The 22,037-nt window shown below is 41.9% G+C and overlaps 2 protein-coding genes across 14 annotated transcripts in view; both read left to right on the forward strand.

The window, feature by feature from the left end:
* Positions 1-12,663, forward strand: part of LOC106605391 (regulating synaptic membrane exocytosis protein 2) — a 152,306-nt gene extending 139,643 nt beyond the window's left edge. For 9 of the 13 annotated variants that reach the window (XM_082975405.1, XM_082975398.1, XM_082975401.1 and 6 more), the window contains 5 exons: positions 7,552-7,690; positions 7,875-7,987; positions 8,166-8,267; positions 9,868-10,007; positions 10,128-12,663. In XM_082975405.1, coding sequence (XP_082831531.1) covers positions 7,552-7,690; positions 7,875-7,987; positions 8,166-8,267; positions 9,868-10,007; positions 10,128-10,325 — 692 coding nt within the window. In that variant the 3' untranslated portion in view covers positions 10,326-12,663. Of the gene's footprint in view, positions 1-3,735; positions 4,181-7,548; positions 7,691-7,874; positions 7,988-8,165; positions 8,268-9,867; positions 10,008-10,127 lie in introns of those variants that run through there. The other 4 variants (XM_082975406.1, XM_082975408.1, XM_014200971.3 and 1 more) reach the window with 3 other exon arrangements.
* Positions 12,664-16,222: 3,559 nt separating this feature from the next.
* LOC106605478 (dendritic cell-specific transmembrane protein) lies at positions 16,223-18,942 on the forward strand. Its single transcript, XM_014201195.3, has 4 exons — positions 16,223-16,325; positions 16,895-17,964; positions 18,096-18,434; positions 18,653-18,942. The coding sequence occupies exons 2-4, from the start codon at positions 16,912-16,914 to the stop codon at positions 18,707-18,709; spliced, it is 1,449 nt and encodes a 482-aa protein (XP_014056670.2). The 5' UTR covers positions 16,223-16,325; positions 16,895-16,911; the 3' UTR covers positions 18,710-18,942.
* Positions 18,943-22,037: the final 3,095 nt, after the last annotated feature.

Raw genomic sequence — 22,037 nt, forward strand, 5'->3', positions numbered from 1 at the left:
TAGCTCTCAGAGCCAGGAGCAGGAGGAAAGCTGTACTTCCCCACCGCCAGGGCTGCTGTGTGTGTTTGTGTGTGTGTGTATGACTGTATTGTATCAGTTGTCATTATAGCCCTAGCTGTATGGTCTGAGGGCTGCTGTTGTGCCGGTCTGTATGACGGTGGTGGACTGGGCATTAGAGAGAGATGAAACAGAGGGGACAGGACAGCTCTATTAGGCTGTGTTTACACTCTGCAGGCTGACTGGTTCTGTTTCTCTGTCTAACGCTTGGCCTCACCCTGCGCCATCAATCACACACGTTTTATTCCCCAAAGACCAACCAGTCTTTGATGTCTTTATGTTGCTGCTCACCACCCGCGTCACTTCAGGGTTATTATGCCCTGGACTTGCTGTTATCATCTGATGAGTAGCGTTGTTGGGATTCCCGTCGTGTGAGGTGCTATTATTTTCCCGACTATCTGTCGTCTTTTTGCTGTTTTGATCGTAATAAAACACATATCTCTGTCTGTGAAACAATGACTAATACATCTTTAAAACTATTGTACATGTTGTTGGGAAAGAGTCAAAGATGTTGAGGCGGTCATTGCTGTACAGTCTTATAAGGTAGAAGGTCTATGGACTTCCAGACCACGGTCAGAATGCATATTGAAAGTGTTTCAGGTGCGCTTGATTTGAAGTGTGCAATATAGCATCTGTTCCATTGTACCAGGGAAACTAAATCAAACAAAGACCAAGTATTTGAAAGTATTTCACATATGTTCTGTATTTGACCCAAGTCTGTGGGCATCTACTTTACACTAATGATCAGTGGGGCTTTAATGCTCTGTTAGGATAGTGTTGGACAGAGAACTGATTACAGAAATGAAGATAATGTCGAGCACAGTTCATTTCTTCACCAGCTGTCATTTAAAAGAGTTGAAATTACCTTCTATGCTTTATACTAACGGCCGACTTTTAACTTGCTGCATTAATTAATATGAATTACTTCAATACAGAGAGACCTTTTCTTACCCATGTGCAGTATATTTCGCAATTAATGAGATTTCAGCACCTGCCTTTCATTTATTGACTTTTTGTCCTCTGAAAGGAGTGTGAAGTGCACTCTATTTGTGGACACCAGATCTACACAGACAGACATGTGGGAAATAAACCAACTAGCTATGTAATCAACCTTATTTTCTTCAGATGAGTCAGTGTATTGTATTCAACAGCTTGGTCATTGGTCTTTACGTCATCTCTTGGGACTGATCCTTGGTTGGGTGGAAGGTGGAGGGTTGGCTACACCGAAGGTGCTAAAGTTGTGGCACACGGCACCTGCATAACTTGTTGTTTTCGTTGAACGCCAATCACAGTCACATGGTCAGTGAGACACGTGCCATTCCGCTTACCAGAACGTCTGGACCGTTCCTCTGAATCTTTCACACCCTTGTTTTACAGTAGCTCTGGGTTGTTATGGTAATGCTGCATGTATGTTGCTAGGTAAAGACATATCAAAGCTGTGTATCTATATACTGTAGATACACTAAGACCTTGTTTGTGGGTTACTTATAATGTTTATACATCAGCTCCAATCTGATGCATCTCTTACAATCTGCCACTCAGGTGAATATTTTCCATTTAGACAAGTCAGACCTGTCATAATCCCCACACCAACCTCATGGTTGAAGGATTCTTCACAGGGAAGAATAAGTGTCTTCAGAGGGATCGTCTGATGCGCTGTTGTAATCTACCTCTCTGCAAGTCCTTTACTCTTTGAAACATATAGAATGTCGTTGGGTATTCTTCGTTCTATAGAACTAATGGAACAAGGGATCAGGGGTCAGCCAAGCATTCAGTAGAGTACTAGAGCTCTGAGACCAACAGAACACATCACCCTCTGCCATGTCAAGTGACGAGGCTATTTAACGAAACTGCACTTATCGCTCTCTTCTGTCTTCTTCCTGTAGTGATGAGTGTGTCACGCTCTGGAATGAATCGTCCAGCAATATAAAGATGCACTTACTTTTGGCTTGTTAGTGCGACCTCACTCATTATAATGATCCAATAATTATTGGTGCCACTCCGAAACATGAAGCCTCTGGCTCTCAGAGCCGGATCACCTTCCTCAACGTTAATGGTGTCTGTCTGATGGTTGTCATACGTAGGAGGTGTTAGCAGGATCCTCATTAATACACAATGACTTGTATTCTGACTTTAGTGCACTTAAAAATGTAAACGTCTCCCGTTAAGAACAATTCAGGATTTACACGAAAGAGTTTAGTAAGGATATCTCAACTCTCACTCTGGTCGAATCATTATCATATTCCAAACTGCTATAGTCAGATGACGCATTAAAATGACCCAGTTGGTTCAGGCGGTGTTCTTCTCTTCTGTCTAATTTCCTTTACTAGTTCATCTGACCTAGATGAGAACATGTCATTCAATGGACAAAAGGGGAAATGGGGCGATTTTGTTTCGTGGAAATAGGTTGCAGTGTTTCTCTTAGTGAGGACTTTTATTCCCAGTGAGGGACTGTAGCCCAGAGGTATGCTATATTTAAAGGAGAGCAGCTCACTGCTTGTTCAGTAATTGGCCAGTACTGTGTCTATTCTGCCAGTTTCTCTGAGAAAAAGCACAGCAGTTGGTTTTCTGACAAGATAGTTAAAACAGCACAATTTAGCTGTCTGTTGTTTCAGTGCTAACCTGCCTCTACAGACACTTTGGCTCCCTCTTCACCAAGCCTGATGTCCTAGATTGTAATGGCATGTGGGAGAGATGCCCTATATACCAATCTAATTTTACTGTGCTCAGAAACTTTGTAAAGGGTCTTAGGAACCACCTGTGAGATCTGGACTGAAGTGGTTCTGGATGGATGGTCCAAGCTGGTCCAAGCTGATCCAAACTGGTCCAAGCACACACACTCCCAGTACTGAAGTGAGCAGAGGATGTCTGTTGCCTCAGGTTGAAGAGAGAGATGCCAGAGGTGGCCATAATGAACTCTGCAGTGTTTATGGCGACTAATTCAAACAGCCCATGTTATAGCGTAGGTGCTTGAAATGATGTTGAAGGAAGTGATGTCTCAAAGACAAGAATTCGGTTGAAAGACATTTTGTGAAATTCTCTCAATTCTCTCAATTATTTAACAGACGGTAAATTTGAACTATCTCTAGTGAATTCTCCTTCGATAATGGCAATAACTTCAGCACCGCTGTGCTGATGATGCATGGGTATCTAAACAGAGAGTGGGATAGCTGGCTACATGGGGTTTGCTGCAATCTTTGGTGGAAAAACACTGAAGAGAACGGCGCTGCTGGGGACCGTGGGGGTGGGAGGGGGATAGAGATCTATCACGTGAACTGTGAGTGACTGGCATGTGGCCAACACCCCCCCTCTGTGGAAAAGCTGTTCAGGGTTGTTTATGCCCCTAATGACTGTCTGTCACAGGGACCTCAGTGGCTCTGCGTTTGTGTGTGTGTTTGTGCATGTGTGTGTGTGTGTGTGTGTGTGTGTGTGTGTGTGTGTGTGTGTGTGTGTGTGTGTGTGTGTGTGTGTGTGTGTTTGTGCATCCGTGCGTGTGTGTGAGAGAGGAGCCAGTGAGGTTCAGTGAGTCGTATCTCTGGGTAGAGCTCCTTTGCCTGGAGAGGCAGCCGAGGTGCGCCTGAGCAGTGAGCCCTCTGATTGGCTGAGGAGGATGCAGCTTGCCCCCCCCCCCCCCCCCCCCCCCCTTCTTTTCCCAATTGCGTTAGAAGAGGAGAGGGATGGAGAGGAGCTGAGTAGCAGGCACATAGCACAGAGCACTAACACGGAGCAGAGAAGCAAGCAAGCTTTCTCTCAACCCAGTCTCACTCTACGCAGCACAGGGTGACAACACAAAGAGCTACATCAGAGAGCCATTCTGCTACAGTACAGCTCCATGGTCTGCTCTTGGGCTTCAGCGTTCAACCAGTTCTTCAGTTATCCTCTCGGTGCACGGTAGAGCTGTCTGGAGACCTGTAACCTCAGCTAGAAGGCGACTTGACTCAGGTGATCAGTGGGTGATCAGTGACCATGGGTAGGCAGGGGCATGATGCCACCGCAGCGGCTGGCGCCCCGGGGTCCGGGATACGCATGCAGCGTTCCCAGAGCAAGATGAGCCTGTCTGCGTCGTTCGAGGCGCTGGCCAACTACTTCCCCTGCATGAACTCCTTCGACGAGGAGGACGGAGGTAAGACGAGATGTCTCTAACCCTGGGACACTGAGGCAGACACACACAGCTTCTGCTGCTGCTGGAGGGAGAGAGGGAGCAGAGGGATGGGATGGGGGGATGGAGAGGGGCAGCGGGAAGAGAGGGAGCAGACGAAGGGCTGGAGGGGTGGAGAGAGATGGAGCGGGGGATAGAGGAGAGGGAGGGATGGACTGATGGTTGACTGATGACCTGACGGGGGAGAGGGAGCACGGGTAGGGTGGAGGCTGTCGTAGTATTAGCTGTGGTACAGTACTGTGTTGCTGGTGGATGGGCATGCTCAGTGTGTTTTTGTAGAGGCTCCTTTTACTTCAGTAGCTACTTCCCTGTTCGTGTCGTTGGCTACTGCTTTAGATCTGATGTTCAGTTCTGAAACACTGTCCGGCACCCTCATTGACTTCACTTACCTATGGCAAGCATGCTTGTCTTGTCTCGATTGGAATGAATCACTATTTGTTTTGGTGTGGGCGGTAGAATAGATTTAGATATTGTGTTAACCTCGTCTCTAGTGTGTGTGTGTGTTTATAGCTGTTTTATTTCTGAGTGGGTGTTGAGAATATGTTTGATAATCCAGATAGGATGTTTTCATAGAACTAGGTTAGGGGGATTGTATTACCCTCCTCCTATGAATAGACTTTAATAGACTGCTCTGAAATAGACATGATCCACTGGAATGTTGAGATAATACGGGAGAAATGTCTCCAGCCCCCTTCATCTCAATCTCCTTTCTGGGTAGATACTGACTTTAATGCTTCCTTACCTGGAGTTACAGGTACTAGAGTAGTCGACCCAAAATGTGCGTCCAATCAAGTTGCTGTTCACAAACATTTCTCCCAGATGACACTGTACTGATGATGTTTGTAAACAGTCATTTGATTGGACGGAAGTGACACTGCAGGTGAATCTTTGATGTGTAGTTTAACATGTTACGTGAAGAGAGTATCTTAGAGTATTTTAGGACTCCAGCTGAGAATAACTCCTCAAATGAAGATTTTGTTCTAGCATCTAGATGGGCTCTGGGAAAATCACATTTTTTAAGAACATATATCTCTACCACTCCAAAGTGACGCATTTTGATTGAGGAGTGTTTCACGGCTAGGGCAGGATGCACTGCAGCATTTTCTAAATGCTTTACATTTTTTTCTGTCTTTCACAGATCCTTATCTCTTTGCAGAAGACATATTTTTCTAGATTATTTTCCCTTTTAGTGTTATATGGAGTTTAATGATGTGTATGGAAAGCACTTTCAATGGTAGTAGCTTCATTTCACTGACTAGATCTGTCTGGGTGAGCTTTAAAAAATCCACTCCAATCTTTTTAACACTCTACCTTAATAACAAACCATGACAACGGCAAAGCCTGTGGGGGTGGGGTGGGGGGGCTGGCTCATGGCACATACAGTCTCATCATAATCACACACCTTCATTCAGCATTAGGTATAAACTGCATCATTAAAAACAGTTGGCTGGCCATTAAAAAGCGATTTCATAGATTAGCTTCTCCTCCTTTATTAGTATTGCCATCCATAATAACCTCAGATACAGCCATATGCATGCTAGCCACACTACATACAGTGGTCAGGTTGACCTTAGCTTTGATTCAGCTGAATGAATGTTCATTGATTCATTCAGCTGATCATTCAGTACATCGCTCATTGATTGTGTTTAGGTGGTTGCTGCATGGCGGGATCCTGACTGTCTGTCACACTGGCAGCTCTTTAGATGCCTTTAGACGTCACGGTCAGCTTCTCTGAATCCAGTTTGCTTTGTCAGTGCTGAGGAGAGGATGAGGAGGCGGATGTCATTGAATAGCTGAGATGCCAGGGTTCTGGCCTCAGCGGTGAGGTCCTGCCTGAGTAATAAAGGCGTATCTTCCTCTGATTCTAAGAGTCTGTACTTCCTGTGGATGGGAGACAGGCAGACAGACAGGAAGTGAGAGAAGCTGCAGGCAGGGACAGTAGTCAGAGTATAATTAAGGCGTTTGAAGATGAGCATATTCTTGGCACAAATCACACACACACAAATTATAAGTTACAGTGAGGGAAATTGCATTAAGAATAATATAAATATATGGCAGATTATTTTCTGTTTATTTGAACACAGAGAATGGAGAATTGTTGAGCGGTCTTCAAACTGTAAGACGTCTTGGTTATAGAGGGCTTTATTACCCCCTCTGTGTGTTGCCCTCAGAAAGGTTGTTCCTGTGATAAAGCAGAACCACTTTACGTATGTCAACATTGAGTGAGGAACATTCACTCTCTATGTTGACATGCATTCCCTGTCCAGTGGTCATGCCTGACACAAATTAGCTCTATTTACGTTTGTTCTCTTTACCCTGGTTATCCTCCGAGTTAAACAATAACACTGCTTGAACTCAATAACTCTGCTTCCTGCATTTCTTACTGAGAGACAAGACAGAACCATTAGTTCACCTTTTACCATTTGACACTTTTAATTAGTCCGCTGTACCCCTTATGCATTTTTGTATTTGAAGGAACTGCCATTTTGTTTCTTTAGTTCTCTGCAAAAAGCCCTGTCGTGTGACTTGTGTAGAGCTCTGCAGTGGCCGACTTGTACCAGTACCTGCTCCTACAGTTACTTCCAGTATATCCCTCTCCTGGCCCTCCAGGCCCCACGCAGCTCCAGCCACGTCCTGGCCATGTGCCCTACACAGGGCCTGCTGTCACATAGATTGGAGATGTTCAGCGGGTCTAAAGGGGGCAGTCAGCTGTCTCCTTGTATCAGTTGGGGGAGGTCAGGCACTGAACGGTCCTAGGTGGAACAGAGGGATGGAGGGGGGAGAGAAAGAGAGGGAGAGAGAGACTCTAAGCTAGAGCAAGAACCCATTCATACATGAATGCACGCACACGCACACACACACACACACACACACACACACACACACACACACACACACACACACACACACACACACACACACACACACACACACACACACACACACACACACACACACGTATGCACAAACAACTGTTTTTTTTTCAATATATTTCTGTAGATACTGTAATATGGCACTTTATGTTTAATAACTCTCTTTGCTAAATTATCACATGGAAGTTGCAGTGCCTTGGTAGCACTGAGAATAGGGTGCATGATGTTGTTGGTAGAATTGCCATAGAGTGGAAGTGTGGTCTTCCTGTTGATGACTTCAATGAGAATTCTCGTAATAAGTGAAAATGCTATGTCTACAATTAACCTACTGTACGTAATTCGAAAGCAAAGCACACACTTGAGGGCAATGTATTGACTATTTCTCCACCCTGCTCTCTTTCCCTCTCTCTTTCCCTCTCTCTATCTCTTGCTCCCGCTCTGTCCCTCTGTTCTGTCCAGAAGCCGGTGGGAAGAAGCTTCGTAGCACCGTGCAGAGGAGCACAGAGACGGGCTTGGCCGTAGAGATGAGGAGCAGGATGACTCGGCAGGCCAGCAGAGAGTCCACCGACGGCAGCATGAACAGCTACAGCTCCGAGGGAAAGTAAGTGAAGTATGACGCATACCAATGTGATAATGTACACCCCCCCAAGGGGGTTTGGGGTGCTCATTTGAATTTCCTGTCTTTTTTGGGGGATCTTGCCAACTCTAAATAAGCAAGTTCAAGCTTTGAGGCCTTCTTCTTTAGTCTCCATAGTTACCAGTGTCATCTCTCCCTTCCGTTCCAGCCTGATCTTCCCTGGTGTTAGGCTGTCCTCCGATGCCCAGTTCTCTGACTTCCTGGATGGACTAGGCCCAGCCCAGCTGGTTGGACGACAGACGCTAGCTACACCACCCATGGGTGGGTGGATCAGATTCCTGGAACAATGTTGTGTCAAGAGATTCTGAATGAATGAAGGAATTATATATTTGATTTACGTGTCAAGACGCCTTTAGCGACCCCATCCCATACGGAAGGGATATCTGTATTGTGTGAATGGAGTGTTGACATTGTGTTGGCTGTGGTGTGTGTTGTTCAGGTGACATCCAGATTGGAATCGTGGACAAGAAAGGAGCGCTGGAGGTGGAAGTGATCCGAGCCCGTGGCCTTGTGGGAAAACCAGGTTCCAAGGCACTGCCAGGTAATTTACTACGTGATGTATAATATATTAATATATGCTATTTAGCAGACACATACAGTTGAAGTCGGAAGTTTACATGCACCTTAGCCAAATACATTTAAACTCCTGACATTTAATCCGAGTGAAAATTTCCTGTCTTAGGTCAGTTAGGATCACCACTTTATTTTAAGAATGTGAAATGTCAGAATAATAGAATAATAGTAGAGAGAATGATTTATTTCAGCTTTTATTTCTTTCATCACATTCCCAGTGGGTCAGAAGTTTACATACACTCAATTAGTATTTGGTAGCATTGCCTTTAAATTGTTTAACTCGGGTCAAACATTTCGGGTAGCCTTCCACAAGCTTCCCACAATAAGTTGGGTGAATTTTGGCCCATTCCTCCTGACAGAGCTGGCGTAACTGAGTCAGGTTTGTAGGCCTCCTTGCTCGCACATGCTTTTTCAGTTCTGCCCACACATTTTCTATAGGATTGAGGTCAGGGCTTTGTGATGGCCACTCCAGTACCTTGACTTTGTTGTCCTTAAGCCATTTTGCCACAACTTTGGAAGTATGCTTGGGGTCATTGTCCATTTGGAAGACCCATTTGCGACCAAGCTTTAACTCCCTGACTGATGTCTTGAGATGTTGCTTCAATATATCCACATCATTTTCCTGCCTCATGATGCCATCTATTTTGTGAAGTGCTCCAGTCCCTCCTGCAGCAAAGCACCCTCACAACATGATGCTGCCACCCGCGTGCTTCACGGTTGGGATGGTGTTCTTTGGCTTGCAAGCGTCCCCGTTTTTCCTCCAAACATAACGATGGTCATTATGGCCAAACAGTTCTATTTTTGTTTCATCAGACCAGAGGACATTTCTCCAAAAAGTACGATCTTTGTCCCCATGTGCAGTTGCAAACCGTAGTCTGGCTTTTTTATGAAGGTTTTGGAGCAGTGGCTTCTTCCTTGCTGAGCGGCCTTTCAGGTTATGTCGACATAGGACTAGTTTTACTGTGGATATAGATACTTTTGTACCTGTTTCCTCCAGCATCTTCACAAGATCCTTTGCTGTTGTTCTGGGATTGATTTGCACTTTTCGCACCAAAGTACGTTCATCTCTAGGAGACAGAACACGTCTCCTTCCTGAGCTGTATGACGGCTGCGTGGTCTCATGGTGTTTATACTTGCGTACTATTGTTTGTACAGATGAACGTGGTACCTTCAGGCGTTTGGAAATTGCTCCCATTATAAGTGAAATAATCTGTCTGTAAACAGTTATTGGAAAAATGACTTGTGTCATGCACAAAGTAGATGTCCTAACCGACTTGCCAAAACTATAGTTTAACAAGAAATTTGTGGAGTGGTTGAAAAATGAGTTTTAATGACTTAAGTGTATGTAAACTTCCGACTTCAACTGCATATCCAAAGCTACTTAGAGTACCGTGAGTACATACATTTTTTGTATCCTGTATTTGAGTGGAATAGAATAGAACCCACAGCCCCAAACTTCATGCTAGTACCAACTGGTCACTACGGTAACCAGCGCTTGAACCAACTGACACTGCTGCCAATAGTATTGTAACTATTCTGTCTCTCTCTCTCTCTCTCTCTCTTCATAGCACCATATGTAAAAGTGTATCTTTTGGAAAACGGAGCCTGCATAGCCAAAAAGAAAACAAAAGTAGCAAGAAAAACCTTGGATCCCCTTTACCAGCAGCAACTGCCTTTCGAAGAGGCTCCTGGAGGAAAAGTTCTACAGGTAAACTTCTACGTTCTACAAGGCCTTGATAAATACTTCACAGTTCACACATCATTTCGAAACAAATGCAGGCATCTAAAATATTATATTAACATGTCTAATAAACCCTCTTCTCCACAGATCATCGTATGGGGAGACTACGGACGCATGGACCATAAATCCTTTATGGGAGCAGTTCAGATACTTTTAGATGAGCTGGACCTGTCTAACATGGTGATTGGCTGGTTCAAGCTCTTTCCTCCTTCCTCATTGGTGGACCCTACCCTGGCCCCCTTGACAAGAAGAGCTTCCCAAACGTCATTGGATAGCCGGTCATAGCAGTGTGTGGACTGATAGCATTGTTGTAGCAGCAGCACCTAGTGTTGAGGTTAAACAAGCTGCGCTAGACCGGTCACGCCCCCCGGTTACACTGCATGCTTGATGTTGTGTCTTCTGAGCCTGTTTCTAGGGGTGCAAACGTGATCCTGTGTTTTGAGCAAAATGTCGCACACATTGTGCGTAGCGAGCGTCGCTCCTTCGGCCGGGTCGGAGCGCCAGCTCGGATTGGAAGGCCGTAACGGACTCCTTAGCACGAGGAATTGTCTCTAAATCGAGCGATTCCAGGTTTTCATCCAATCTTAAGCCATGGGGGTCGGAACTGGGAACCCGCTCGATGAGTTCTACAGAAGCCCTTTTCGAATGAAAAATACATGTTTTTGTTTTTAATTAATTGTTTTGTTTTCTGTTTGTTTTATTGTCGATGTACTTGTATACCTGAAGGGGTGACTGACAGTGTTGTCCTGTCCAGAAGCTTGGTCACGCCACGCCAACAGACCTAGCTAGATGTGTAAATGGAACTATGAGGATCATTGCAATAGGAGAGGTGGGGTGTCCCAACTAAAGCTCAAACTCCGAATATGAGGCCCTAGTCATAATACCTATAGGTAGTAGATCACACCAGAGAGACAATACTAAAGTTACTAAAGGCAATACAGAAGTGGCTACTGTACTATCGACACTCCAGAATCTATTGATCAGAACCCACAACAAGACTAACTTTTATGACCTAACATTATTATTTCTCTGTTGATATATTGTATGAAATTTAAATGAAGATTAAAAAAAAAAAAGTTTTTTTGCATGGACAAAAATTTAGCTGAAAAAAAAAAGAAAATTATTTTCTTGAGGCTGCGACTTGCAAAAAAAGATGAAGAAAAACAAATAAAACAGATCAGCCATTTTCAACAATTTATATTATTTTTAAATATAAATTTCACTAGTGCATGGTTTTCAAAGGGGAGTGAATGCAACAGCGTGATAAAAAAGACACATTGTTTATCATTCTTTAGACCATCCATAACATAAGTCTGTGTTTGGCAGACATACATACAGTAAGAGAAACTAAAATAAAAACTTTTGGAGTTATTTATCAAAAAAAACTGTTTATGTGACAAAGTGATGATGAAAATAAATGTAAATTATTTATTTCATTGTAAAGGTTTACAAGCCTTATAAAGATAAACATTATGTGCAAATTGTACACGTCTCTTTTTCTCCCTTGTCCCAGGGCATCCCCCTGATATTGTCCAGAGTTTCAGGACTGTTGGTTCTTTTACAGTTCTGTATCGTTTCAATATGTCTTTTTTGGGGATTTGATTAACAAGCATGTTGTAAAGGATTTTCTGCAACATGGCTTGGGCACACCTTAAAGTAACTCAGCATGTTTTGATAAAGAGGATATTTGGGATTTTTGCAGTTTCTTGTACAGTGCATGTCAACTTTGTTACTTTTTCCCCCTCACCTTCAATTGAATTCTACAGCAAATGAATTAGTTACTTTCATGGCCAAACTATTAAAACGTATAACAAAACATTCCACCAACCCCTAGATCATATTTTATTTCCACTTTTTCAAAAAGAATGACAAGGAAAAATATTTTATATTCATTGGAGGTTGACAAAAAAGTTGTGGTTGCAAGTGTATTTTATTTCAGTATTGTTAACTAACATGCAAAAATAATCTGTATTGGTACAGCAAGAAGGATATTTATATCCAAGCAAGAGGCAGCAAACATACAACTTATGTACTGTATATTGCTGTGTAGTTCAGGCACTGTTTGTGAGGATGAGCAAAACACAAGGTCAAACAACATGGGATATTGCCACACTATATGAATTTAGTTTTTTTGTTTTTGTGAAAATAACATTTATTTCATATATTTTTATTAGTTTATTTACAAGCCAAGACCAGTTGATTTTTTATTTTTAGTAATTATAAATGCTTCTTGTGTATGGGAGGTATATGAATCTTACAGTTATGTCTGAATGAAAATAAACTAAGACATTATTCCTTTTCCATGTTAAACCTATACATTCTAATGTCCATCCAATATCTTGATGCTATAACAAGCTATATACTTTCATTTTTGATTTACATTGTACATATTAGAAATTTGAATAAAACAAGCAAACACAAATAGATGAATACAATATTTTGGAATAGGAATAATGTCTCACATGATGACAAAGACATATGTTATTTACCCTTTTGAATGCCTTTTCTTTCTTTTGTTTTGGTGCAATGTGTTTATGCCAAGGCTATGTCTTGGTGAAGTATGGTTGAGTACAGAGATTTATGTAAGTTATTTTTCAAATAAAAAATGGATATTACACTGACACTGAGTACCAGCGAACAATATCAACATACAAGAGCATTTTTATCTATCTGGGCATGACTATTTCCTGTTCCACAACATCCACACATTACTATCTTTATTCCTCCAGGTAGGTTGTTCCACAACAGCCACACATTACTATCTTTATTCATCCAGGTAGGTTGTTCCACAACATCCACACATTACTATCTATATTCCTCCAGGTAGGTTGTTCCACAACATCCATACATTACTATCTATATTCCCCCAGGTAGATTGTTCCACAACATCCACACATTACTATCTTTATTCATCCAGGTAGGTTGTTCCACAACATCCACACATTACTATCTTTATTCCTCCAGGTAGGTTGTTCCACAACATCCACACATTACTATCTATATTCCTCCAGGTAGGTTGTTCCACAACATCCACACATTACTATCTTTATTCCTCCAGGTAGGTTGTTCCACAACATCCACACATTACTATCTATATTCCTCCAGGTAGGTTGTTCCACAACATCCACACATTACTATCTATATTCCTCCAGGTAGGTTGTTCCACAACATCCACACATTACTATCTATATTCCTCCAGGTAAATTGTTCCACAACATCCACACATTACTATCTTTATTCATCCAGGTAAATTGTTCCACAACATCCACACATTACTATCTTTATTCATCCAGGTAGATTGTTCCACACATTACTATCTTTATTCATCCAGGTAAATTGTTCCACAACATCCACACATTACTATCTTTATTCATCCAGGTAGGTTGTTCCACAACATCCACACATTACGATCTATATTCATCCAGGTAGGTTGTTCCACACATTACTATCTTTATTCCTCCAGGTAGGTTGTTCCACAACATCCACACATTACTATCTTTATTCCTCCATGTAGGTTGTTCCACAACATCCACACATTACTATCTTTATTCCTCCAGGTAGGTTGTTCCACAACATCCACACATTACTATCTAAATTCCTCCAGGTAGGTTGTTCCACAACATCCACACATTACTATCTTTATTCATCCAGGTAGGTTGTTCCACAACATCCACACATTACTATCTTTATTCATCCAGGTAAATTGTTCCACAACATCCACACATTACTATCTTTATTCATCCAGGTAAATTGTTCCACAACATCCACACATTACTATCTTTATTCATCCAGGTAAATTGTTCCACAACATCCACACATTACTATCTTTATTCATCCAGGTAGATTGTTCCACACATTACTATATTTATTCATCCAGGTAAATTGTTCCACAACATCCACACATTACTATCTTTATTCATCCAGGTAGGTTGTTCCACAACATCCACACATTACGATCAATATTCATCCAGGTAGGTTATTCCACACATTACTATCTTTATTCATCCAGGTAGGTTGTTCCACAACATCCACACATTACTATCTTTATTCATCCAGGTAGGTTGTTCCACAACATCCACACATTACTATCTTTATTCCTCCAGGTAGGTTGTTCCACAACATCCACACATTACTATCTTTATTCATCCAGGTAGGTTGTTCCACAACATCCACACATTACTATCTTTATTCCTCCAGGTCGGTTGTTCCACAACATCCACACATTACTATCTATATTCCTCCAGGTAGGTTGTTCCACAACATCCACACATTACTATCTTTATTCCTACAGGTAGGTTGTTCCACAACATCCACACATTACTATCTATATTCCTCCAGGTAGGTTGTTCCACAACATCCACACATTACTATCTTTATTCCTCCAGGTAGGTTGTTCCACAACATCCACACATTACTATCTATATTCCTCCAGGTAGGTTGTTCCACAACATCCACACTTTACTATCTATATTCCTCCAGGTAGGTTGTTCCACAACATCCACACATTACTATCTTTATTCCTCCAGGTAGGTTGTTCCACAACATCCACACATTACTATCTTTATTCATCCAGGTAGGTTGTTCCACAACATCCACACATTACTATCTTTATTCATCCAGGTAAATTGTTCCACAACATCCACACATTACTATCTTTATTCATCCAGGTAGGTTGTTCCACAACATCCACACATTACGATCTATATTCATCCAGGTAGGTTGTTCCACACATTACAATCTTTATTCATCCAGGTAGGTTGTTCCACAACATCCACACATTACTATCTTTATTCATCCAGGTAGGTTGTTCCACAACATCCACACATTACTATCTTTATTCCTCCAGGTAGGTTGTTCCACAACATCCACACATTACTATCTTTATTCCTCCAGGTAGGTTGTTCCACAACATCCACACATTACGATCTTTATTCATCCAGGTAGATTGTTCCACAACATCACTATCTTTATTCCTCCAGGTAGGTTGTTCCACAACATCCACACATTACTATCGTTATTCATCCAGGTAGATTGTTCCACAACATCCACACATTACTATCTTTATTCATCCAGGTAGGTTGTTCCACAACATCCACACATTACTATCTTTATTCCTCCAGGTAGGTTGTTCCACAACATCCACACATTACGATCTTTATTCATCCAGGTAGATTGTTCCACAACATCACTATCTTTATTCCTCCAGGTAGGTTGTTCCACAACATCCACACATTACGATCTTTATTCATCCAGGTAGATTGTTCCACAACATCACTATCTTTATTCCTCCAGGTAGATTGTTCCACAACATCCACACATTACTATCTTTATTCCTCCGGGTAGGTTGTTCCACAACATCCACACATTACTATCTTTATTTGTCCAGGTAGGTTGTTCCACAACATCCACACATTATTATCTTTATTCCTCCAGGTAGGTTGTTCCACAAATTACTATATTTATTTCTCCAGGTAGGTTGTTCCACAACATCCACAAATTATTATCTTTATTTGTCCAGGTAGGTTGGGAGTAAAAAGAAAAACCCATTGTCTTTTATAATAACAAACTGTCTGGCAAGTATCAACTTAAAGGTCACAACCTTTGTGACCCACTAATGATTCCTTCCTATACTACAGTCTACGCTACAAATATTTAGTTTTGTCTTTCAGAAATGTATACAGCATGTGAACAAGTCAAGACTAAGGTCAAGCTGGGGGAAGTTAAGAGACAAGAAGTCGCAGTCAGTTCCACTTCCCCTCATATGAGTGCAAAGTTGTGCTTCTACTAAATTCTTTGGCAACACTACAGAGGAAAGAACAACCTATGCTTTTGGAGAGAGCCAGGAATACATTTTACTACAGAACTAAAAAGAAAGTTCCTATTTCACTGTTTTAACACACTATTCAGCTGTGTAAAGTGGTATGTTGGAATGACCAACAATGCTCTATGCTCTCCTTATATTGAAGGTTGTACTACTTGAATAGTAAGTAATTAAGTACGTTAGTTAGTAATTTAACCACCTATCACAAAATACTTTACTTCAACAATGACAGTACTGTATTTTGAGTTTATTCTTCATGTGTTTGTTGAGGTGAACTCCTGTAGTGTGGTTAGACAGTTAAGTGAGCGACACCTCCATTACGATGATAACTGGGAGGTGGCTAAGTTCTGAAATGTTACATGGGAAATGAGTAAGACGTTGAGGTTAAAATTGGTATGAAAGCTTGAGTTCTGCTTATCATTTCACATAGTCTACTATACAGACATACCACACAGGACCAGCAGGTAAGAGAGACACTGTGTTGTGATAATGCTGAATTTGTGAGGCTCTAGTAATGCTTTCCAAAGTATTGGTGGATGGTTATGAAAAACGATGTTTAATGTATAAGTTTGGACACCAGTGTCTGCTCAAGATAGTCAACAGTTACTGTAGCTTTAAAACTACTTTTGGTTCCCTTTAACTATATGTTATGCTAAACTTTACCCAAAATGTTTATGGAAATGATAAATCAAATTAAATCGTATGTATTTATCCTCTTGGATTTCAGGCATATCTCAGTCCTCTTGATATTAATAGATTGTTCGATTATTCTTTCTGAATGCCTGGTTGTTTGTTTTAATCATTTTTTTCAGTGTGCTTGGGTACCTTATTTTACGTAAATAAATGACCAGATATTTACCAAGAAATGACATGGTTAAATGGAAATGACACAGTTCTAACCTATGAATTACGTGTTTCTTTTGGATTCATTCAATCAACTTTTTTGCCACTTAATCTGAATCCATTTCAGTAATGGAAATGTCAAGGATTTACAGTATTATCAGACAGATATTTGTCTTTCTACCTTTCTCAGGTACTGTCATTTCATCAATGATGAAAACAACTTGCCCTCAATTGAAACAAACCCTGTATCACTCCTGGTCCGCTGCTGCAGACCTATACACAACAAACACCAGGCACTGCTGGAGAAACCGATTAGTCCTCTTGATCATCTGTCTCACCTTCAGTCTCGTCCTGAGCTCCATCCTCCTCCTCTACCTGCTCTATGTCCTGCAGTACGGCCTGATGGTGGCTGCTGGGATAGCAGGCTCCTGTTGGGTGGTTGTGGGGGCCTCTCTGTTCCTCTCTAAGAGGGTGCGGTGCTTTGGGGTTCTGTTTGTGCTGTCTTGTGGGATGAGGCAGGGCCGGAACATTCTCATCACCGCTGGGACAAGTTTGGTGGTTCTCAAGAACATCCAGAACACGCTGGAGAACATCACAGGGCTCAGTAGGAGTATGGTGTGCAACCTGCAGGCCAAGAGGGTGTCCATCAACACCACGCCGCTCTGTAACTACGTCAGGATGTTGAGATGGGTCGGCAACGTACTCAGAGCGTTCACAGACTTCGGGGTGGCGGAGTTGGTTTCTGATCTGGAGGTCACGTCCAGAGGAGACTCTGAGAAGTTGAGGGAGAGGCTGGTTGAAGCTGAGAGGACTCTGAATGGAACTGCAAAGAGCATCTGGGCCGCGGTGGACACGCTGTCCTCTGTAGGTCAGAGACTTTTCCCTGCCTTCAGTTTCCTCCTACTGATGGGCTTCACAGTGCTGCACTTGAGGAGATATTGCCACAACAAGAAATATGAAAACGTGTACATAACCAGGACGTTCATACATTTTGATGAGAAGCAGAAGGCAGAAGGAAGGCGTCCAGTGCTCCCCCTCACACCGAAGGAGGCTAGACGCTACATCACCATCCCTTCCCCAGGACTCAGTGCCACAGAAGGGAAAGCCATGCTGAAATTCAGTTTCCCAGTGTTCACCCATTGTCTAGCCTGGGTCTTGTTCATAGGTGTTGATGTACTCATGTTCTGGTTTGTTGAGGTCATCAGAACGCGACTTCATGAGCTAGAGCCATTTCATGTTCCTTTGATTATGAACATAAATGTAAGTATCTATGTTAGTAAAACACACAACAAGATACAGTCTTAGTTAATTATGTATTACCTTAATTCATTCAATACAATCTAGCCACTAGGCTATAACCCTGTTGCTCTACTGAACCATTGTTGTTTCAGGAAGAAATGACCGTTATTGGTGTCCCCATTTCAGAGGAGATCGACAGTAGGGATTTCTCCTACCAGGTGTCCATCTTTGAGAAGAGTTGCCTTCCTAAACCTAGACTAGTAATCTATGACTCCATCCTGCCTCTGGTTGTGTTACTAGCTGCCCTTCTCAGCATGGCCCTGTTGTCTGCCAAGCTCACACAGATCAGGCTCATGGTGTGTGAGCAGTTCTTCTCCACCAATGCTGAGGAGAGGGTGGAGTTTCTGCATGCTAAGATCCTGAAGAAGAGATCAAGAAAGGAAGGGAACAGGATAGCTGAGGAAAGCAGTCTGAGATCCCTCATCAAGAAGGTCTGCATAATCCAGAGATCATTGATAAACATTGATGGAGACCTTAGAATGGTATAATACTGTATATTACATAGATGTTCTTATGTGGCCTACAGTACTGCACATTGTCATCATTTGTCCCAGAGAAAAAGTGCAGATTCATTTCTCAGTAAAACAATAGATACTGTATATGTAAGTTACTAAATTACTGTTTGATTAATCCATACTTTCTTCATCAGCCAGATTTCTGGTGTCCAATACTCTACAGACCACAGGAGGATGACCCCATTCAGTAAGCAAGCTAGACTTTCTGCTGCTACAGGAAGAAGTGAGAGACGCCCTTTTTTTTAAAAATGTGAATTGTGAAATGTGAATTATGAAACACGTTACATTATATAATAACTCAAATCTAGACTAATGACATGTTGTCATTGTAAATACATACAGTATTTCAGTTTGTTAATTCATGTACCTGTATAAATAAAGGTAAAATAAACATGTTTTTATAATAATACAAATAAAGGTTAAATGATGGTTACCAAGGTTTCCAAGCAACTTTTTTATGCAGTCTAATGTGAGATGTAAATAGTTCAAACATTGAATAATTGGGACAAAATTACACTTCATTTTAAAGAATAAAAACACCTCAAAAACAGCCATCAATCACAGTAACTGAGATATAAACTTCTTGTATCTCTATGTCATGTCTTTAAGTTCTGCATTTTTTTCCATTGTTACCATGCCTATGGAGTTTGGATGATCATAAGTGCACAGGGTAATTGTCTGCAATGAGAACACATAGCTCTGCAAAACATGATATCTGTTTCAGTTGTTTAATGTCGATCAAAAACGACAGGGACAGTTTTGCTGACATCATCACGCAAACCAGACCTTCCCTAAATGTGCACGCCACTATTCAGTTCCCATCGTGCACTTGATGTTTAGTCACACCCCATTAGCATTATATCCAGACGCCACAATGCTCATCTACCACAGTGATTGTAGTGGGTCCTGACAGTGACACATTCCCCTTCACAGAATGCTGACAGTCAGTCAGGAGACGTACCCCTCTAAGCTTCTGTAACGTTGAAATATGACGTTACATTTACCAGATTATTTTGTCTCAAGGTCTTTACAGTGGGGTTCGAAATGATTGACTACCTTTATTAAGATGAACAGAAATGACTGCTTAAAATAAATCATTCAAATACTGAGCTATATTGTATACTCAAAAAAAATGGGAAATTATATTATTTATACTAATACAATTGCTGAGAGAAGGATTTTGTTTAACAAGTAATATATTTTTTTTCTCAAAGAGTTAGGGGTAAAAAATATTGACACCCCTGTTTTCAATACCTTTCAATATCTCACCTTGCGAGAATAATGGCACTGAGCTTTTTCAAAATTGTTTTATGAGTTGGAGAACACATTGGGAGGGATCTTAAACCATTTCTCAATACAGAATCCTTCCAGATACTTGATATCCTAAGTCTGCTCCTATGGACTGCACTAATTAATTCAAACCACAGGTTTTCAATGGGTTTCAAGTCCGGAAACTGAGAAGACCATTGCAAAATTTGAATTTTTCCCAAAAAATTATATAATTTCCAAATGTTTTTGAGTATAAAATATAGCTCAGTATTTGAATGATTAATTGAAAACATGTGGTTTGAATTGAAGAGGACAGTCCATAAGCGCATAGTAAGGATATCAAGGATCTGAAAGGATTCTGTATGGAGGAAGTGTCTAAGATCACTCCCAATGTGTTCTCCAACTCATAAAACATTTTAGAAAAAGGCTCAGTGCCGTTATTGAAAGGTATTGAAAACCGGGGTGTCAATCATTTTGACCCCTTCCTTTTCTCTTCAGCAATTGCATTAGTATAAAATAATAACATTTTCTAACATTTGGGGAGCATACAATATAGCTCAGTATATTCATTATTCATTTTTGCTCATCTTTATCATGGGTGTCAATAATGTCGAACCCCACTGTATATGAAGATAAAGGATCATGTGAAAAATTTTGCCTATTACCATAATTGGACATGTCATTGCTCAATTGTGCTAGGCAGGTCAACTCAGTAAAGTACAGTGTGAGTGTTTGAAAGAAAATATATACTATTTTAACCCAGGTCTATTACTGAGAGAAGGCACAGTGAAAGAGAAGGCAGAGTGACAGAGAAGGCACAGAGATGAGTGGGCTGACTGTGACTCACACACTGCTGCCACTGACCCGTAGCGTTTCCTCTGATAAACTCACATTATGTCTGCAGAGCGCCAGCGGCTCAGTACCACGCCAGCATGTCAGTATGCCCAGTAGGAGACAATCCCAATGTGTAGTGTGATGCTGTGTGACAGCAGCACTGGGCCTTTTTTACATAGGCCAGTATGCAATCCAAGGCGTGTTGCAGCGCTGCACTACCGACAATTTCCCCGGCGTTTGTGAAGCTCGCATTCATGGTAAATGCTGCGGATGTCAGATGATAATTTCCAATTGAAAGCTATTTTCAAGTGGAAATTAGCTTTCAATGTAAAACACTGTGCGATTCTAGACAACCTGCATTTGATGGTATCCCGGCCATAGTTTAACATGGAGGTAAGGGTAGACTCTCGTCCAATATGCCAGATACAAACATAACAGAGACATATTGTTGGAAGTTATGTGTTTAAATGGGCATCATCATCACCATCATCATTAAATATAACTATGCAAGTGTTTATTTCACATAATACATTTTATGCAATTGTATAAATTGTACTAAATACACTGCTCAAAAAAATAAAGGGAACACTTAAACAACACAATGTAACTCCAAGTCAATCACACTTCTGTGAAATCAAACTGTCCACTTAGGAAGCAACACTGATTGACAATAAATGTCACATGCTGTTGTGCAAATGGAATAGACAACAGGTGGAAATTATAGGCAATTAGCAAGACACCCCCAATAAAGGAGTGGTTCTGCAGGTGGGGACCACAGACCATTTCTCAGTTCCAATGCTTCGTGGCTGATGTTTTGGTCACTTTTGAATGCTGGCGGTGTTTTCACTCTAGTGGTACCATGAGACGGAGTCTACAACCCACACAAGTGGCTCAGGTAGTGCAGCTCATCCAGGATGGCACATCAATGCGAGCTGTGGCAAGAAGGTTTGCTGTGTCTGTCAGCGTAGTGTCCAGAGCATGGAGGCGCTACCAGGAGACAGGCCAGTACATCAGGAGACGTGGAGGAGGCCGTAGGAGGGCAACAACCCAGCAGCAGGACCGCTACCTCCGCCTTTGTGCAAGGAGGAGCAGGAGAAGCACTGCCAGAGCCCTGCAAAATGACCTCCAGCAGGCTACAAATGTGCATGTGTCTGCTCAAACGGTCAGAAACAGACTCCATGAGGGTGGTATGAGGGCCCGATGTCCACAGGTGGGGGTTGTGCTTACAGCCCAACACCGTGCAGGACGTTTGGCATTTGCCAGAGAATGCCAAGATTGGCAAATTCGCCACTGGCGCCCTGTGCTCTTCACAGATGAAAGCAGGTTCACACTGAGCACGTGACAGACGTGACAGAGTCTGGAGACGCCGTGGAGAACGTTCTGCTGCCTGCAACATCCTCCAGCATGACCGGTTTG

Source organism: Salmo salar, chromosome 05, assembly GCF_965601325.2.
Source record: "Salmo salar chromosome 05, fSalSal1, whole genome shotgun sequence".
In the NCBI taxonomy this organism is placed as follows: domain Eukaryota; kingdom Metazoa; phylum Chordata; class Actinopteri; order Salmoniformes; family Salmonidae; genus Salmo; species Salmo salar.

What these genes read in the sequence shown, in the direction of transcription:
- LOC106605478 (XM_014201195.3), top strand. Translation starts at nt 16,912, where the DNA reads ATGATGAAAACAACTTGCCCTCAATTGAAACAAACCCTGTATCACTCC. An exon ending in CTTTGATTATGAACATAAAT is followed by an intron (nt 17,965 to 18,095) that starts GTAAGTATCTAT and finishes TTGTTGTTTCAG; the next exon opens with GAAGAAATGACCGTTATTGG. An exon ending in TGAGATCCCTCATCAAGAAG is followed by an intron (nt 18,435 to 18,652) that starts GTCTGCATAATC and finishes TTTCTTCATCAG; the next exon opens with CCAGATTTCTGGTGTCCAAT.